At 41.5% G+C, this 19,530-nt stretch overlaps 1 protein-coding gene across 1 annotated transcript in view; it reads right to left on the bottom strand.

Moving 5' to 3' along the window:
- Positions 1 to 11,504: 11,504 nt before the first annotated feature.
- Positions 11,505 to 19,530, bottom strand: part of kcnk5a (potassium channel, subfamily K, member 5a) — a 65,552-nt gene continuing 57,526 nt past the window's right edge. The window contains exons 2-5 of the mRNA XM_034159529.1: positions 15,167 to 15,278; positions 13,851 to 14,017; positions 13,583 to 13,751; positions 11,505 to 13,290 (exon numbers count right to left, since the gene is read on the bottom strand). Coding sequence (XP_034015420.1) covers positions 12,359 to 13,290; positions 13,583 to 13,751; positions 13,851 to 14,017; positions 15,167 to 15,278 — 1,380 coding nt within the window. The 3' untranslated portion in view covers positions 11,505 to 12,358. The remainder of the gene's footprint in view (positions 13,291 to 13,582; positions 13,752 to 13,850; positions 14,018 to 15,166; positions 15,279 to 19,530) is intronic.

The following is a 19,530-nucleotide window of genomic DNA, read 5'->3' as shown; positions in this document are numbered from 1 at the left end:
CCAAGGGCGATGAAACTCACTACAGGGAAGAGGTCAACCTTCTGACCACGTGGTGCAGAAACAACAACCTCTTGCTGAATGTCAGCAAGACCAAGGTGATTGTTGTTGACTTCCAGAAAGGTCACACCCAACACCTGCCACTGACCATCAAGGGTGCTGCTATGGAGAGAGTGAGCAGCACCAAATTCCTGGGGGTGCGCATCAGTGAAGACCTGTCCTGGACCACCAACACTGCATCACTGGCAAAGAAGGCCCAGCGGTGTCTCTACTTCCTGCACAAACTCAAGTGGGCAAGTGCTCCATCAACCATCATGAGCACTTTCTACCGTGGCACCATTGAGAGCATCCTTTCCAGCTGCATCACTGTGTGGGGCGGAAGCTGCACTGACTACAACAGGAAGCCCTGCAGCGCATAGTGAATACAGCTGGAAGGATCATCGGTGCCTCACTCCCCTTTATGCAAGACATATACACCACCCACCTCACCCGCAAAGCAACCACAATTGTGGGCGATGCAAGGCATCCTGCACACAACCTGTTTAGCACTCTGCCCTCCGGGAAGAGGTACAGGAGCCTCGGGTCCCGCACCACCAGACTTCATCCACCAGGCTGTGAGATTATTGAACTCTCTCCCCCAAGGTCCACCCAGGCTTTCAAGAATATATATATATATATATATATATATATATATATATATGAATAATATCTGCTGCCCATAATATCTGCACTGTTCCACTTTATCACTATCACACCACTTGCACAGTGTCTTAACAAAAATCTGCTGCTGCTACAAATACTGAACGGTTTGCACTGCACTTTCCACTTTTACTATTACCTCAGACACTACACTGTAAATATTAAATACTTTTCCTTACTGTCGAAATGTCTTGTCCTGTCATCACCGAGGGAAGGTGAGAAATGAAATTTCGATTCCTTGTATATCTAATACATGTGAAGAATTGACAATAAAGCCGACTATGACTTTAAAGAAAAAAAAAAAGCTGTTTTGGAGCGTTTTCCACCATCTTAGATTATTTTGTGAATGTGAAAAACCAGCTGACATCATGCTGCCTCTTCACTTGGTTTGGCAGTCGCTGAGTCGTGTTGCTCAGTATTTGCATAAAATCAGGTCTATTTTAACCCCACCTAGCTGGAGGCAGACTGACTGCTCTGATTGAAATCAAAGGCAACTTGTCACTTTGCCTCTGTCACTCGTCGCTAATTTGACCGTAGCTTAAAGGTCCGTTTCCACCAAGCTTTTGCATTGGTGTCAGTGTCTACATTTCCCACTTGGCAACATCATTCGTTGGTTTGGTCTCCGCTTCCACTGTTATGCCGACAACATTCAGCTTTACATCTCCACTTCATCTGTCAACCCCCAAACCCAGTCCACCCTCACTACCTGTCTCAGTGGCATAAAAACTTGGATGTCACACAATTTTCTCAAACTCAACAGTGACAAAACAGACATAATAATCATTGGTCCAAAAAACATCACCAAATCCGCTTCAAACTTCACCCTAAATCTTGACAGCACCACACTCACTCCTTCCCCTCTTGTCCATAACCTTGGTATCCTCTTTGACCCCACCCTCTCATTTGAATCCCATGTTAAACAAATAACCCGGTCTGCTTTCTTCCCCCTTAAAAATATCGCCCGTCTCCGCCCATCTCTGAACTTCTCAGCCGCTGAAACCTTAATGCACGCATTCATTACATCCAGAATCGACTATTGCAATAGTATTCTCTATGGTACACCATCCAAAACTCTCAAGAAACTTCAATATATCCAGAACTCTGCTGCACGACTCCTCACACAAACCCGGTCCCACCAACACATCACCCTTGTCCTCCAAGATCTTCACTGGCTCCCCATCCCTCAGCGCATACAGTTTAAAGTTCTCCTTATCACCTTCAAAGCCCTCCACAACCTGGCACCTTCTTACCTCTCTGACCTGCTCCTGGGGGTGGGGGGGGGGTGTTGGAGCCTATCCCAGCAGTTGTAGGGCTTGAGGCGGGGTTCACCCTGGACAGCACCCCAGTCTGTCGCAGGGTCACATATAGTAGACAGACAAACACATTCACACCCGCACACACACCTACGGACAATTTAAAGTTTCCAATCCACCGAATCTTCACGTCTTTGGAATCAACTCTTGAGCGCAGGATGGCTGACAAATGGAAAATCATTGCAATGCTGCTGCTTAATGAAACAGACAAGGAAGTGATGGAGGATGAACATCACAGTAGCTGTGGTCCCATTCGGTTTCATCGTACATTGCTGGCCATTTCTGGATGGCTTGAATTAACGTTCCCGTGTCTACTGTCATTTACATGCTCATTTTTAAGCAGGATGAACAAACATTCTGCCACCTGCTGAGCACAGGAACAGTTTACTACGACTATGAACAGGCGCGTGGATTTTCAGTTTCCATGTGACTTGGATATGTTACAGCACAGAAAACACACGCATCGAAATTATAATTCCGTGCGGGCATTCGGTTGCATCTGACATGAACTTCAAAGCTGTCGAAGTTGACGCTGATGCCAGCGCAGATGCTTGGTGGAAACAGGGCCTAAGACTGTGGCTGATGCCGTGACCAAGATGAACGCCTTAAAGCAGTAATTAATGCTCGTTCGTATGTCTTGAAAACATCATCTTTAACAAGTCTGTAGCATCACATAGTACAATGATAACTGCTAGCGTTAGCCTAACCTAATGGCTCCTTTGTGAGCACTTTTTTTTTTGCTAAGAGGCGTGTGCTGCCCTTTTTTTTTCTCTGTCAAGTGAAGTGGCGGCTCACACACACAGAAAGCCACTAACGCCAAAAGTGGCACCTTCGCTGTGGCCATGGACACATACAAAGCCACACACCTAAGGTTGTTTATGTTATAGATTATATAATGGGTTTCAAACTCCAACCCCTCACCCACGTCATGACACCTGGGTAACTGATGGAGCAGGGAATTGCCTGTTGGGTGTGGGGACCTTGTGCGCCATGTAGCTGCTACAGTAACCGTGAAGGCACAGCAGGAACCCTGCATCCGAGACGGCTAACAGGGCTAAACAAGACGTCCTCAATGGTGGATCAAGTGAAGGAGTTGATGACTTGTCATCAGTGGCTGTGAAGGTGGATGAAGGCTGCAGCAGCTCCTCAGACCCTGATCACTTGGGATTCCCCAGCCATCGGACCAGACTAAGGATCTGTCAAGGACTGCGTGTTTGTTGGCATGCAATGACATTCCCACATGAAACCAAACCCTTGCACAGGTGTCTCTAGATCAGAGGTCTCAAACTGATTCCAGAAAGGGCCAAGAGGGTGCAGGTTTTCTTTCCAACCACCCACTCCACCCGGTGATTTCACTGATTAACATCACTTTGAGAAGATGGAATCAGTCAATCAGTGAAATCACCCATCTGGGAATTGATCAAGAGACATTCATCCTCACCACTGAGGGATTGCCACGAGATCATGTAGTTGATGTATTATAGCATTATAACGTGCAATAAATTTTTCCATGGAATGTCTTTTAATACTACAGTATCGTGATTGAGAAGTTTTGAGTCTGACCCAGAAAAAGCAGGGTGTGGTTCTCTCAGAATGGCTGGACACAAGTGCAAAGCTCAGACTCAGATGTGATTTGGTAAAAGGGTTTTACTGGTACAAAAAGCAGGGTCTGGTACACAGAGTCCAAAATCAGCAACAATGTCAGAAACATGAGGCAAAAGCGTGGTCCAAAAAACAGGCAGGCAGTCCAAAATACACCGCTAGAACACAGATCGAGACAAAACATACGGAACATGGCTATGAAGCGATGGCATAAAGCACAACGATCTGGCAGGGAAGTGAGGGAAATGAGACGCTTAAATACTGGGTGTGATGAGTAGGTGATAGAAAACAGGTGCGCAGGAAGGAACAAGAATAAGGCGTGGAAAGCAGAAGGGACAGACAAGAGAAAACAGTCATACAAAAACCCAAGCAGAAACATAACAGAAATAACCACATCAAAACATAGCCAGATCTACAGTCCTGACAGCTTCTCCATCTGGATCTGAGAAACCAACATTTCATGAGAACATGTGAAGTTTTGACTCAGTGGCTGCAAAGTTGAGAAATGTTGCTTTCTCAGACTGCAAAAGGTGGAGAACCACACCCTACTTTTTCTGGGTCAGGCTTAAAACCTTTCAATTGCCCTATGTATGTGACCTTTAAAATGTAATTGACAGAAACTGCTTCTGTGTGAGTCATCAAATGAATGTTCATCATTTCAGACTTCGTCCTGCGGCCCATCAGTGTGTTGGATGAGAAGATGTGATCAGCTTGCTCACAACTCTGAGAAGTAAAAACCTGTTTTCCACCTGCCTGAAAATGTCACAAGAAGATCTGAGCCACTTCAGTCTGCAAAGACAAACTTAATAATCATAAAAAAACAGAATGACGTGTTATGTCAGTAACACTGCCGTGGGTTCAATCTCTGTGTGCATCTGCCGAGCCGTGCCGAGTGCTGAAATGTCGTCCTTTCTTCACACGTATACGCCAAATTTGGGAAACAGGAATTCTGAAGGAAGCCGTGCTGCAAGACAGCGGCTGGTCTCAGGAGTCTGACTCTGCTCTGAATGTTCATGCACAAGATGAACTCTGTGAAATGTCTTCATCCTTAAGCATTTTGTCTCAAAATTGTGATAAAAGATTACTAGGTGTTTCATCCCATGACATTTGATAAAACAATAAATGGCAGAATAATCGACTTGTTTTGGACAGTGGTCGTTGCATTTTTAAACATATCTGTGTCAAATATCAGCTGCTCATCACACCAAAGGTTGATTTTCCGCTTTGGTTTTCAGCCTCAGCGGAAATCACAGTCCATTTTTTGTTTCTCCATATTGACGTCGTTTATCATGTAGCTTTATGTTAATGGTGGGGAAGTACAGCTGCCACGGGTGATTATATCATGTGTACATAACATCACAAAACCAAGTCAAGGTCAAAAGGGAGCTTTATATCCAGAACTCAACATCCTCTTTGAAACGGAGCTCCCAGAGTCATGACCCGCTTCTTCAAACGCCGCTTGCAGAACTGTAACAATATTTTCTTACTTCTGACCATATATTAAATATGTAATACCACAGCCTATATCAGGGGTGGGCAACTTGTTCCAGAAAGGGTCAAGAGGGTGCAGGTTTTCTGAAAATGATCAGAGAAAATGTACTGAAAGGTTTTGTTTGTGAAGAGTTTTCGTTATTTAGCTTTCAGTGTTCTAGTTATGACTTCTGCACTTGCCTTCTGCCCCTTTTCCTCCAAAATGGCTTGTTTCTCTGTGTGACCTTGGCGTTTGCCTGCAAATATACATAATGAGCAGTACCAAGTGTCACAATGATAAAACACACCACAAAACTGCACCTTATTCAAGCATTGCCTCATAAAAAAAAAAAAAATAAAAAAAAAAAATAGCATCACATCACACAAGGTTACCACTGTTTTAACAGGGGCTTGTTCTTTAACAATAGTACCACTGATCCACATTTACTGCGTAATAAATTCTAAATGTCATGCAGAAAGATTTTTAGGCCTCAACATGTTTGAAATAGGATTTCAACTTGTTCACTTTAATGTACAAAACGCTGTAAATGGATTTCTCAAACAGGAGTTTGAAGCAAAAAAAAATAAAAAAAAATAAAAACCTTTTTCAATCATCAAAACAGGTTTTATTAAACAATTATATAAAATGAAACAGTTTTGCCTGAAATTCATATACAAACATGAATAATTGAATCATAAAAAAAACTGCAACTGCTTTAGAGTAAGTTTGCAGAAATGGAGCCAAACAAATGTTGAAACTTGTTGATAATTTGGGGAGATGTGTGATGAGATTCCATCCTGATGAGTACCATGGCTACTTGACATAATCCAAGAAAACTAATGACAATGAGACATGAACGCTGACACACAAAGTGCAGCTCGCTGTGGAGAAAAAACAAAAACAACAAAAAAAAACACCCTACATTGGAAAATTTAACCACAGCAAAGAATACATTCAATAAAAGTTACATTCTACTGCATTAGAATTTAAGTATTTTCACTTACTTCCAGTTAGTTACTGTACAAGGCAGAAATAGAAGTCATTGGTCAAAAAAAAAAAAGGCATAAATACAATAACTGAAGTAAGCATGCTGCTTTAAATGAGGAGTTTGGTTGATAAATCGTTAAGTAGCGCCATTCAACACTCAACTTGCTGTCCGACACTGACGCTAACACTGTTTCAAGTTTTTGTGTACAAGGTCACATGTGCAAACGGCCGTGGTACATAAAGAACGTGTGAGAGGTGAAAAGTGGCGACCAATCATCTTGTTTTAACAAAAAATCTGGGTTCTGATTGAGAAAATACAACACAGAGACTGAAAGCACCAAAACTGTGGACCGTGTCCACCTGGACAAAAACTCAAAGAGGGCATTGATTTTTTTGCAAGTTAATGTCAGATGGATTTTCAGTCGTTCATGCAGGCAGCCCTCAAAGGCAAACAAGTAGCAAGGGCACATGAGCAAGGCAGCGTTTGTGGCTACTGACGGTCAATATTTACAAGACAAATACAGTGAGGTGAGAGTGAGCCGAAGGTCACCACTTTCTTCATGTGGGAGACCACAGGGATAGTGGACCATTTTGAAATACATCAGTTTCTATACTTGCTTTGTGAGAGTGAGAGAGTACGGAGTCTAACGTAGTCTAAAACTGACAGGCAATTCTAACGCCTTGGATGAAAGGACTTATCAGTCACATTTGCTTCCCTTTCAGTTATTTCAATAAGGGCTTTAATCCTTTTTCAACAATCTGAGCAGTCAGCCAGATAACGTACGCAGCCATCACAAAGGGAGACAGTAAATAAGGATATTGTGGCTGAATGTGTACAAAGGGACTAAATCCAGAGACTGACGTGTTTAAGAACGCAAAGTAAAATGCATTCACAGACGGAGACTATCTCAAGAGGATGTTTCACTACGAGGACAGATTAAGAGTTTAGAGCAGTCAAAATAGCAAGGAAAATAAAAAAAGTTATCAGTGCTTCTCTGGTAGGAAATATTCACATTTTACCACAAATCCTTCTTCCTTTCTAGTGCAGCAGATAACTGAAACAACTCGAACCAGATGGGTTCATTCAATTCTCATACAAGCACCAAATTTGGCACAAATACTCCTTAGATAATACTCTTTTGAAAAAGCAGATGGGCCACTTGAATTTTCAATAGGCAGCCAGGTAGGGGTCAACTGAAGAATTGCACAGGGGTTAAATGCTATTATTTGTCTGAGCATAAATATTCCTAAAAGGTGTAGTTTGGACTATCTGTGACTGCATGTCATGGAGTTATGGGGTGAAAACAGCTTGTACAGAGGTCAAAAATTAAAGTTGCTCCAATATGGGCAAAAAGTGATGCAAATTATTGGTTGAGCTAATAGGATTAATGAATGGAATAGTTTTGACCGTGCCGAATGCTTGGTGTCCAAAGTCAAGGTCAAACAATGTCGACACATGGTGCAAACTATTCCTTTTTAAAAACCCTCTAAACTCGACTAATAACTTTACCAAAATTGGTGCAACTTTAACTTTTGACTCCTGTACAAACTGAAATTGACTTGTCACCATTTCTGTTGTTTTTACCCCATAACTCAACAGAATTCAGTCACAGATAGTCCAAACTATACCTTTTTGGAATCGTTATGATCAGACAAATAATGTGGTATACTTTTCAATATGATTGGAGCATTTTTACCCCTGTGTAATTCTTCACTGACCTCTATGTGGCCACCTACTGAAAATTCAAGTGGCCTGTCTGCTTTTTCAAACAAGTATTTGGGCCAAATTTGGTGCTTATATCACCATTTGAAAGATCCTTCTATAAATATTTGTTATCTGCTGCACTACCATGAGTAATGCCTGGTTCAAACAGCAAGATTTTAAAATTGTCGGTAGGTTTTCAATACCTGAGAGACCCCACACATGGTGATCAATAAATAAATAAATAAATAAAATAATAATAATCATGGAACAGTTTTGGTCATACGTTGTGTGCAGCCACATGGTAAAAACAACACACCACACATGAACAGATTTCACTCACAAACATTCCCAGGTCAGACGGGAAATCTTGTAAAACCTCGCAAGATCAAATCTAACTTCAGAGTAAACCGTTTTGGATTCCCCTCCATGCTTCTGTCACCTCGCTTTCTGATTGGCTACATGTCACATTGAACAGGATGCATGCTCATTTGTGCTCAGGGAACACCCCATACGCTGGGACATCGGGCCAAAACGATCCAACGTTCAATATTCACAATTTGAGGTCTGAGCGGTCCTGACATCTTTCCAAGCAGACTAAAGCAATCTCTAATGAAATTATCCAGGCATGCGAGAGGCAAATAAAAAAATGCTTAAAATGGCCTGGGGTCAAGAGGGCCATGGTCAGGGGTCTGGGGAATTGATGACCCCCAGAAGCTGAAGGGTTTTAGTCATGTTAATGCTCCCCAGAACCATCTTCTGCAGCGAATTTGCAAAATATCTGGCTTATAATTCAATTTGACTGCAACAAACAAAAATGTCAAAAGGGCAGTGAGATAAAATTAACTGTAGATCATACACAGGACACGACCATACTCCCTGCAATTCTGACCACATGGATTCTTGCAATTCTCATATGATTTTAATAAGAGAATGGTTGCCTTGTTGTACATGATATGAAAGGCATGCACTTATACACAGCATTCCATGCTGAAGCCCTAAAAATATATTAACAGATATGTGGAAAACCTGATGAATTTCCATCAAAATACTTCTCACACAATTTAACCTATTTTCAATATTCAAGATTGTCAATAGTTCCACTTTGCAAGTTTTGGTACTTGTATGATCAATATCATCCCAGGTTCATTTATTATTTGCCTTTATTTTCTGTGGTTTTTTGTGCATTGATTTAATACGAGCCTGTCTCGCTGTCTTAGATGTGGCTAAGATTGATTGATTAATTTATTTTATTTAGTAAGTTCAATGTAAGTACATAATATAATTGTAAATACATTAAAAATACATGGACGACAAGACAGTGAAAACACTTATTTCCATTGTGATCCATTTAAAAATCAAACAACAAAAACTAGAAGTAATAATAATAAAAAAACTTTCGAATGAAAGGTCAGAAGCTTCGTTATCAGACATAGCAACTTTCGTTTCACTCTGTCAGCCACCGGGATGTTTCTGACAAACTATCTCCATATGCCAGCAACGTCTGTGCTGCATGAGAGCTTCTTCTCCAAAACTGGAGAGGTAGTAACAAAGAAGAGGAACAGACTCAAACCTAACATCACTGAAATGATCTTGTTTTTAAATAACCCGTGATGCCCTCAAATCACCTTCATTTTGTACAACTATTTTCATAACAGACCTTAGTTGAACAAGCATTTCACAATTTCTATCTCTATTACATACAGCATTTCATGATGGCACAATCACATTAGAACACAAGTATATTATTAATGGAAAATATAGTAAAAAATTTCAAGATGCACATAGAACCTTTATTATTAAACATACGTAACAGTGCCTGTTTCATGACATCTTGCCCTTTATTGTTCGATGCAAGTGCTATGTTAAAGTTTCCCAGCAAATGTCATTATATTTAACTGTATTGAATGCTTCGAAACACTGAACCACTTCAACACAATTACTTCATATTGATTCAGTGGTTAAGATGCTTTAATTTCTCAAACTCTAATAATTAGCAAAATACATCAGAGATCACTAATTATTTCTGCATGTGCATGGATCATGAATACTTTGATGTTGTGTTGCTAACCGGGACGTTAAACCACATGCAACATGTCCTTTAAAAACAACTTACTGCAGAAAGAAGCAGAGAACAACTCACATGGCTCTCACACAACGTCCAGTCCTAAGGGTACCTGATGCCTGCTTCTCTGTCAATGTTCCTGGCATCCAAATCATAAGTTTTGTCCCTTTCTATCATGTCTTTCTTTAGATTTTATCTATTTTGTTTGGCTACGTGTTTTTTTTTTTCTGACTGCTTTATGGAAATTTGCACCCATTTATGGTAGTACGGTATAAGCATAAGATTGTTGTAAAATGTTTTTATGACATCTAATGTATCTAATCTAATCAGTCTAAAACAGTATACCTCATGCAAAATACTTTGGCAGAAATTTAAAAATGCGTAATTATGCAGAAATTCACAATTCTCACATGCCTGCTATCTTTAGAGCCATCATGATAGTCACGACTTCTTTAAAATTGAAGGAAGGGGAAGATCAGGTCAGATATCGACATTATCATCTTGCCGTGTGAACCAGGCATAAGGCAATCTCAGATGTGTCCTTTCTATCACTGATAACTTCTGATGCAGTTTCAACAATTCTATTGTGGATATTAAAAATTGGCTCATATAATTGTTTGTCAGGTTTTAAGCACTCTGCACTCACATAGACTTTCAATTGTCCTCCTTTGGTGGAACTGTCCAAAGGCACACTCAGATGAATCCATGTAGCAATCAATAAAAAGCTACCATGTCCTTCATCTTAATAAATATTATAAAAACACCAATATGATGAACGCACATTAAAATAAGAGAAATTAAAGAAACTTTTCATTTCTTAGCACACGATTAGAAAGAAACCACTCAAACATAATTTTTGGTTTTGGCATCGTCACAAACTGTATAAACACACATAAATAGAGCAAATGTTAAATAGCCACCGGGCTACGTCATACACTACGGTCTGCATTCTTGTCGATGGATGATTTAAATAGCTAACAGGAAGCACTACTCTTAAAATGAGTGTATTGTGATTTTTTTTTATATATAAATATGACAAAAATTTCATTGGAAATCTGATTTTGACTTTGCAGTCGGTTTGACCCCATAAGACACTTTCAGTGAAAAGTCAGGTCATTTCAATGGCTCACATTCAAACACCAAACTGGGGTCCAACAGATGATTAAGAAGATGTGATGACTGTGTTAATACCACACCAGTCCAGAAACAGTCAGGTACACAAGTATTTGGACTGTGACACTTTCTTAAATTTTGCCTCTTCACACTACCACAACGGAGCTGAAATGAAACAATTAAGATGGGTTTGTAGTGTAGACTTTTAGCTTTAACTCAAGAAGTTCAATAAAAGTAAATATTGCATTAACCATTTCAGATTTACAGCCATTTATTCATTGACAAGTCAGGGGATGGACACGTACATTTTCACGTCAGTGAAGATGCCTTTCTCATTCATTTCCACCAATCATTAGTGAATACAAACAGTATCTAGCAGAAGTGGGACAAAGTCACTAGCAAGTCACTCTCAAGTCATGACTTGGCAAGTCGCAAGTCAAGTCTTAAGTAAGGTCTCAAGTCATAATGGCCACCAAATGTTTGCAAGCTGACTTGAGACTTGACGTGAGACTTGCCAATTCATGACTTGAGAATGACTCCATCCCACCTCTGGTTTCTAGTAAATCTAGTAACCGTATCTAGTAAAAATACAGTAAATCTGTCTGGAGTATGAAATTCTCAAAAACAGTGACTGTGCAAGAAGGAGGCTTGTGAGGGAAGCCACCAATATACCCATGACAACTTAAGAGTTATAGGCATCTGTGACTGGAGAAACTGAGGACAGTGAAACTTTTGTCTGTTATACAACCAGTCATAGCCTGTTATATCTATGTTTTGGAGCAGAGGAGGTCTTTGACACAAGAAAACTATCAAATCTGAGTATGGCTCTCCTATGCGCCTTTTGGCAAACAGTAGCTGAAGTTTCACATCTTTTTTTAAGAAAAATCTTTCTTTGTGCTCCGCCACATTAAACTGTACAACTGATGATGTAACAGACCAGTTACAGTTAAAGAAGCGTATAACTCCTTCCAAGGTGTCAAGGGTATCTTGGTGGCTTCCATCAATAATCTCTTTCTTCCATTATCACTCAGTTTTTGAGAACTGCCTAGTCGAGCCAAATTTACCATACAGTACCATGGTGTTTGTATTTCTAAATTACTGATGTAAATGCAGTCTAAGAGATAGTTAATGACTTGAAAATGTTCATGTATCCATCCCTGGACTTGTCTAATGAAAACTGGCTTTAAAAGTGATGTATTCAAAATAACCTTTATGTTTATTTTGTTCCATTCCTGATGACCTCTGAAAATGGAGGGACTGTACATAAAAATGGCTGTCATTCCTAAATGGCTACTGTGATATTTTAATAGTTCTCACTCCAAACACATCATGATTGTTTAACTTCAACTCCATTGTGGTGGTCTCAAAAACTGTCTCACTGTCCAAATAACTATGGACCCGAGTTGATCTCAAGAGCCTGTATTTTCTTTTTTTGCATATTCCTCTACAAGTTTCTCATAAGACTGACCATGTTCTGACCCATCACTAGTGAACACGGACCCCTCTGATTCTGAGCTCGGCTCATCTTTTGAGTTCGCTTCAATATTTTCATCACATGTTGTAATAGAGAGTTTTGCTTTTGCGTCGTCATCGTCCTCCTCCTCCTCCAGGTTATAGCAGAGAAAGTTCTCATCAATAAACGTAATGTTTGCATTTTGAAAGGAGAGGTGGTGATGGTGCTCTTTGGAGTCCCATGTCCTTCGGCCACCTGCTTGACCAACTCCCACTTCTCTGTTCTCCAGATCCACATCTTTGTCAAGCTGGTTCTCATAGATCCGATCCTGGTCAACTTCTAGATCACAGTCTCTGTGGTCCTCTGTTAGCAGCAAACCATTTTCTGTGCCCAGGAGGTAGTTTTTGGATTTTGAAAATGCGACAGTGACACGGTCACTGAAACTGTAGCATCTCTTCAGGCGTGGTGACCGTTCCAGACTGAGAATAGTGTGGTCATTATATACAGGAGCATCATTGCAACTTTTGGAATGGCCCATCTGCTTGGACTTTGTTTCACCACTGCATTTGTTCCCATCATCTTGTTTGGTGCCAATCTGCTTAATCAAGTCATTGTATCCTTCCTTCCTCTTGGACAGGAAGCTGAAGATGTTGACATCATTAGATGTAGGTGGCAGGTGCAGTGCTGCCTTGTGAGTTGCTTTGTAGTGCCGAAGCTCATCAAGAGACAGTTTACGCAACTTGCGGCGTTTCTTTAGTGCTTTGTGGGCCTCAATGACCATCCGTACTTTCCAGTTGAAGAACAAAGAAAGCCAGGCCAACCCCAGATAAATCCACACTTCCACAAAGTAGCGGTATAGAGTAGGATAGTCTGTATTTGGGTCTACACCTGTAGGACAAAACAAAAAGAAGCAATGAGCAAACCAGACTGAACAAGATGAACCACGTGTACCGCATATGTCACATAACGTTACATATGTGAGAGGATCACGTAGTGGCTTTAGTACTACAACAGTGGTGTCCAAAGACACTCCAGAAAAGGCCAAGAGGGTGCAGGTTTTCTTTGCCACCACTGACTCCACCAGCTGGTTTCACTGATGAACACATCCCATCTGCTCAAAGTGAAATCACCTTGTCTTTGGACACCACTGTACGACAATATGTAGGATTTTTCAACTTACCTGCAACTAAGTCACCAAAACCAATTGTGGTCAAGGTGACAAATGAGAAATACAGCCCTTCAATATATGTCCAACCTTCCTGAGACATAAATACTAATGGTGGAAGGACTAAATGTACCAACACACCCCAGAGAAGAAACAGAGCTGTACAGGTAAACTGAGCCTTTCTCTGAAGAAGAAGAAGAAGAAGAAAAAAAGAATTAGATGAGCTAAAAGATATCTAATACACCAGAAAAGTATGGTTTTGCCAGATCCCATATCCACTTACCAGTGAAAAGCCTTTCTTGGTTAAAAACTGTCCTAGGTGCTTGGCTCTGCCACCAAAGAACTTTCCCAGCTCGCTGATCCAGGTAAGACATAAAGGCACACCAAAAAGCCCATAGAAGATACAAAATACACGTCCTGCTGACGTTTTTGGAGCAATGTTCCCATAGCCTTTAAAAAAAAGTGACAAAGTGATGTTTAAATGCACAGTAGGAAAATCCAATTAATGTATAAAACCTTCTACTACAGTAATACAACATAAACCTAGAATAAAGAGAAACTTAAACTGCAGCAAGGACTTGATCACTCAAAATAAAGAGATTGGAAATACCTCATATTTGTACCTCAGATTTTCTACTAAATAATGGAAGGCCACTTAAGAGATGACAGTTTTCATATATACATATTTTGCTTATTTCAGCTGCTCCCATTAGGGTTCGCCGGCACAGCAGATCTTACCCCATCCTTCCTTTGTCACACCAACCACCTGCATGTTCTCCTGCAGCACATCCATAAATCTCCTCTTTTGCCTCCCTCTTCTCTTCCTGCCTGGTGACTCCATCCTCAGCATCCTTCTTCCTATGTACCCTAGATCCCTCCTCTTATGTTCAAACCATCTCAGTCTGGCCTCTCTGACTTTCTCTCTAAACCGTCCGACCTGTGCTGTCCCTCCAATATGTTAATTCCTAATCCTGTCCATCCTTGTCACTTCCAAAGAAAAATCACATCATCATCTCTGTTTAGTGTCTTTTAGATAGCACCACCGCCGTACAACATTGCTGCTCTCAGTAGAGTGTTGTAGACTTTCCCCTTCACTCTTGCAGATAGTCTTCTGTTTCAAATCACCCATCACCTTTCTCCACCCACTCCACCCAGCCTGCACTCTCTTCTTCACCTCCCTACCACAGTCTCCCATCACTTTGCATAGTTGACCCCAAATATTTCATGTCATTTACCTTCACTACCTCTACTCCTTGCAACCACACTATTCCACTGGGCTCCCCTGCATGTGTGTTCATTCCCCGTCTCTCCAGAGTGTATCTTCAGCTCTCCAGCCTTGTCTCAACCTGCTCATTACTTTCACTTCTTTGGGCTTGGCAGCATCTGAGTTGGACCGTCACACAGTGGGAATATTTACTGTGGTCAGACAAATCAGTATTCCAGATGTTTTTTGGAGAAAATGGATACCTGCGTGCTCCACGCCAAAGATGAAAAAGACCATCCAGACCGTTACCACTAACATATAAGAAGCTTGGGACCATACAGACTGTTTTAGGTACATTTAATGCACCTAAAACCTTAGCTCTGAAAAGTACTTACCAATAGTTGTGATGACAGTGGCAGCAAAGATGACGGCATTTGGCCAGTTCCAGTTGTTAAAAGTTTTATTTCCAGTTATTGTGACTCCTTGGCCTGCAGCATCAGACACAACCTGAAGAAGATTAAAGAACACATCACCTTAACAAGAAATCTATACAGACATCCATGTACATTTAACAAATGTATCTTTTTCTTTCGGCTGTTCCCGTTAGGGGTTGCCACAGCAGATCAATCATTTCCATCTCACCCTGTCCTCTGTGTCTTCCTCTGTCACACCAACCACCTGCATGTCCTCCCTCAGCACATCCATAAACCTCCTCTTTGGCCTCCCTCTTCTCCTCCTGCATGGTGGCTCCATCCTCAGCATCCTTCTCCCTATATACTCTGGGTCCCTCCTCTGCACATGTCCAAACCATCTCAATCTCACCTCTCTGACTTTGTCTTTAACTGTCCCACCTGAGCTGTCCCTCTGATATGTTCATTCCTAATCTTGTCCATGCTCGTCACTCCCAAAGAGAATCACAACATCTTCAGCTCTGCCAGCTTTTAGCTCATACCTTTTTTGTTAAGGGTCCAAAAAAAAAGAAAAAAAAAAAAAGAGAACATTTTATTCACTTAAAAAATAATAATAATATTGGCTGATTTATCGGCTATCGGCAAATCAGCCGATTAATCGATTATCTGCATTTTTTCATCCAAATATCGTTATCAGCATCGGCCTCCAAAAATCCATATCGGTCGGGCTCTACTCCTTGTAACTGCACTATTCCACTGGGCTCTCTCCCATTCACACACACATGTACTCAGTCTTGCTTCTACTGACTTTCAATCCCCTTCTCTCCAAAGCATATCTCCACCTCTCCAGACTAGACTCAACTTGCTCTCTACTCTCACTGCAGATCACAATGTCATCTGCAAACATCACAGTCCATGGGGACTCCTGTCTGATCTCATCCGTCAACCTGTCCATCACCACTGCAAACAAGAAAGGACTCAGAGCTGATCCTTGGTGTAATCCCACCTCCGCCTTGAATGAGTCTGTCATTCCTACTGCACATCTCACCGCTGTCACACTATTCTTGTACATGTCCTGCACTACCCTAACATACTTTTCTGCCACTCCAGACATCCTCATACAATACCACAGCTCTTCTCTTGGCACCCTATCATTCTAAGTCCACAAACACACAGTGTAACTCTTTCTGACCTTCTCTGTACTTCAACAGTATTCTCAGAGCAAACATTGCATCTGTAGTGCGCTTTCTCGGCATGAAACCATATTGCTGCTCACAGATTTTCACCTGTTTTCTAAGCCTAGCTTCTACTACTCTTTCCCATAACTTCATGCTGTGGCTGATCAACTTTATGCCTCTGTAGTTACTGCAGCTCTGCACATCACCCCTGTTCTTGAAAATCGGAACCAGCACACTTCGTCTCCACTTCTCAGGCATCCTCTCACTTTCTGATTTTATTAAACAATTTGATTAGAAACTCTACTGCCATCTCTCCTAGACATTTCCATGCCTCCACTGGAATGTCATCTGGACCAACTGCATTTCCACTCTTCATCCTCTTCATAACATCCCTCACTTCTTCCTTACTTATCTCTTGTACTTCCTGATTTACTCTCACCACATCATCCAGCCTTTTCTCTCACTCATTTTCTTCATTCATCAGCTCTTCAAAATATTCCCTCCACCATCTCAGCACACACTCCTCACTTATCAGCACATTACCATGTGCATCTTTTACCACCCTAACCCGCTGCACATCCTTTCCAGCTCTGTCCCTTTGTCGGGGCAATCGATACAAGTCCTTTTCTCCTTCCTTACTATTCAACTTCTTGTACAGCTTGCAATATGCCTTTTCCTTCACTTTTGCCACTTCTCTTTTCGCCTTACGCCACATCTGCTTGTACTCCTCCCTACTTTTTTCATCTCTCCGACTATCCCAAAACTTCCATTTCCATCCTTTTTGCAAAATCATCTACCATCTATCCTTCCCCATTCCTATCCTTGATACCATATCTACCCATTACTTCCTCATCACCTCTGTTCCCTTCACCAACATTCCCATTGAAGCCCGCTCCTATCACCACTCTTTCATGCTTAGGCACACTCGCAACCACCTCATCTAACACAGTCCAGAAATCTTCTTTCTCCTACATTCTCACAACCTACCAGTGGGGCATATGCACTGATGATATTCATCATCACCCCTTCAATTTCAACTTCACACTCATCACCCTGTCAGACACTCGCTTAACCTACAACACACTTTTAACATACTCTTCCTTTAAAATGACCCCAACACCATTTCTCTTCCTGTCCTCACCATGGTACAACAACTTGTACCCACCGCCGATGCTCCTACTCTTACTTCCCTTCCACTTGGTCTCTTGCACACACAATATGTTTACCTTTCTCCTCTTCATCATATCAGCCAGCTCTCTCCCTTTACCAGTCAAAGTCCCCACTCTCATTTCCACCCTTCTAGTTTTCTTCTTCTCCCGCTGTTTGTGGAAATGTTCTCCTCCTCTTCTTCGTTGTCTTCGCCCAGCAGTAGCCCAATTTCCACCAGCACCCTGTTGGGCAATAGCACCGGTGGCGGACATTGTTAACCCGGGCCTCGACCGATCTGGTACGGAAATTTGATTCTTAGTCTGCATAGTTGGGTTGGCTTGTTTTACGCCGGATGCTCTTCCTGACGCAACCCTCCTCATTTATCCGGGCTTGGGACCGGCACTCAGAATGTACTGGCTGCACACCCCATGTGACTGAGTTATGTATAATGAAAGAAAATTTCTTGTGTATGTGAAGGAAGCCAAACTCTGAGTTTAAGTTCCATTTCTCCCACCACATCCTTCCTGTGAGATCCTGATGGTATCTCCAGCAGCACTCGGGAGCAAAAAAAAAAAAAAAAAAAAAAACTCTTTAACCAGGGCTTACAGAACCAACCACTGCTTACTTTGGCAGAAAAGAAAGGCGAGTACTGCATCCCTAAAAAGCTCTCTTATAATCATAAAATGGATTCCAAGTATCCCACATCTGTCCCAGACACGCCAAACGGCACATGAACCCTATGCCATTTTTGTCCACTGAGGTGAGAGTTTTAGAAACTGTCCACAGAATAGAATGAACACACCTGGAGGTAAGTCTTTAGAGGTTTACTTGAGGCTCCCAGTCGGTAACACAAATTAGATCAGATTCTGCTTATTTTACTTCATAATAATCAATCGGGTCAAAACTGAGCAGCCAACAGGAAGCATCTTCATAGTGCAACCTAGACACACCCACTGGTGTTAAATTGGTACATTCTCACTTGAGATGCAACGATCTTGAAACCATCACCATTTATATCATTTTTTAATATAAATTATTCTGTTCTAAATATATTTACTAAATAATAATAATAATAAAAAAAAAATTACAGAAATTGCTGCTCAGACCCTGCTTCCCACCTGGTTCACCTGCCCTGTAAATTCATATTGATTTAAGACTTCTGCATCAGATCACTATAATGCACTCAATTTCTTTTGCTAAGGTCACCAATTTAACCAAATATTCTATGAATATCTGTTACCATCTACTCCAGGCTTGTGACTCACACTGACTCCATTCTGCAAATAAGCAGTTTTGAAATACTAAGGAGATAAAAAAAAAAAAGCCCAATCATCAACCATTCCAAACCAAGTGTGTGCTTGACCAGCCACAGCAGAGACTGAGCTCACCCTCTGGGTATTAGGAAACACTCACCAATGTGTGCTTGTACAAAGTATCTGCCCCCGCAAACAAACTTATTCCTGCTAAATATGTGCTTGAGGGAGAAAATCTGTAGAGGTTTGCAAAATTTTCTAAAGCCCTAAAGTACTGGAAGATGCTTGGACGGTTTAAAAATAACAGGTTTGTGCCAGTCGTGCTCTGTAATTAAGCAGAACGGGGAGGGGAATCCTTTTGTCTGCTGACACAACACAGCGCCTCCTCCACTGGACTTTAGGACTGGGACCAAACCTGTGTTTGAACCACAAGGAAAAACCTCATCTGAGTGGACATCTCTTCTGCAGACTGATAAAGCGCTGTGCGTGTAATGGAGATATTTACATGCCTGAGGAATCCCTGATATGGATCATGTTCTGGTCTTAAGTGACTTAAGGTGATTACAGGCACATAATGACACTGAGATATCTGGAAACTGATCTGGAGATTGGTACTGGAGCAGACAGTAACCCCCCCCACCAAGCAGTGGTATCGGCTTCATGTGACCTGTTCCTTTTTTCGGTTCTTTGTTTGTGTTGGACATTCCAGCTGTCATAGTGCTCGTTTTGGTGTCACCACTGCACCACAGCGCTCACAGTGTCATGTTGA

Source organism: Thalassophryne amazonica, chromosome 19 (genome assembly GCF_902500255.1).
Source record: "Thalassophryne amazonica chromosome 19, fThaAma1.1, whole genome shotgun sequence".
Taxonomy (NCBI): domain Eukaryota; kingdom Metazoa; phylum Chordata; class Actinopteri; order Batrachoidiformes; family Batrachoididae; genus Thalassophryne; species Thalassophryne amazonica.
This window is presented reverse-complemented; position numbering and strand designations above follow the sequence as displayed.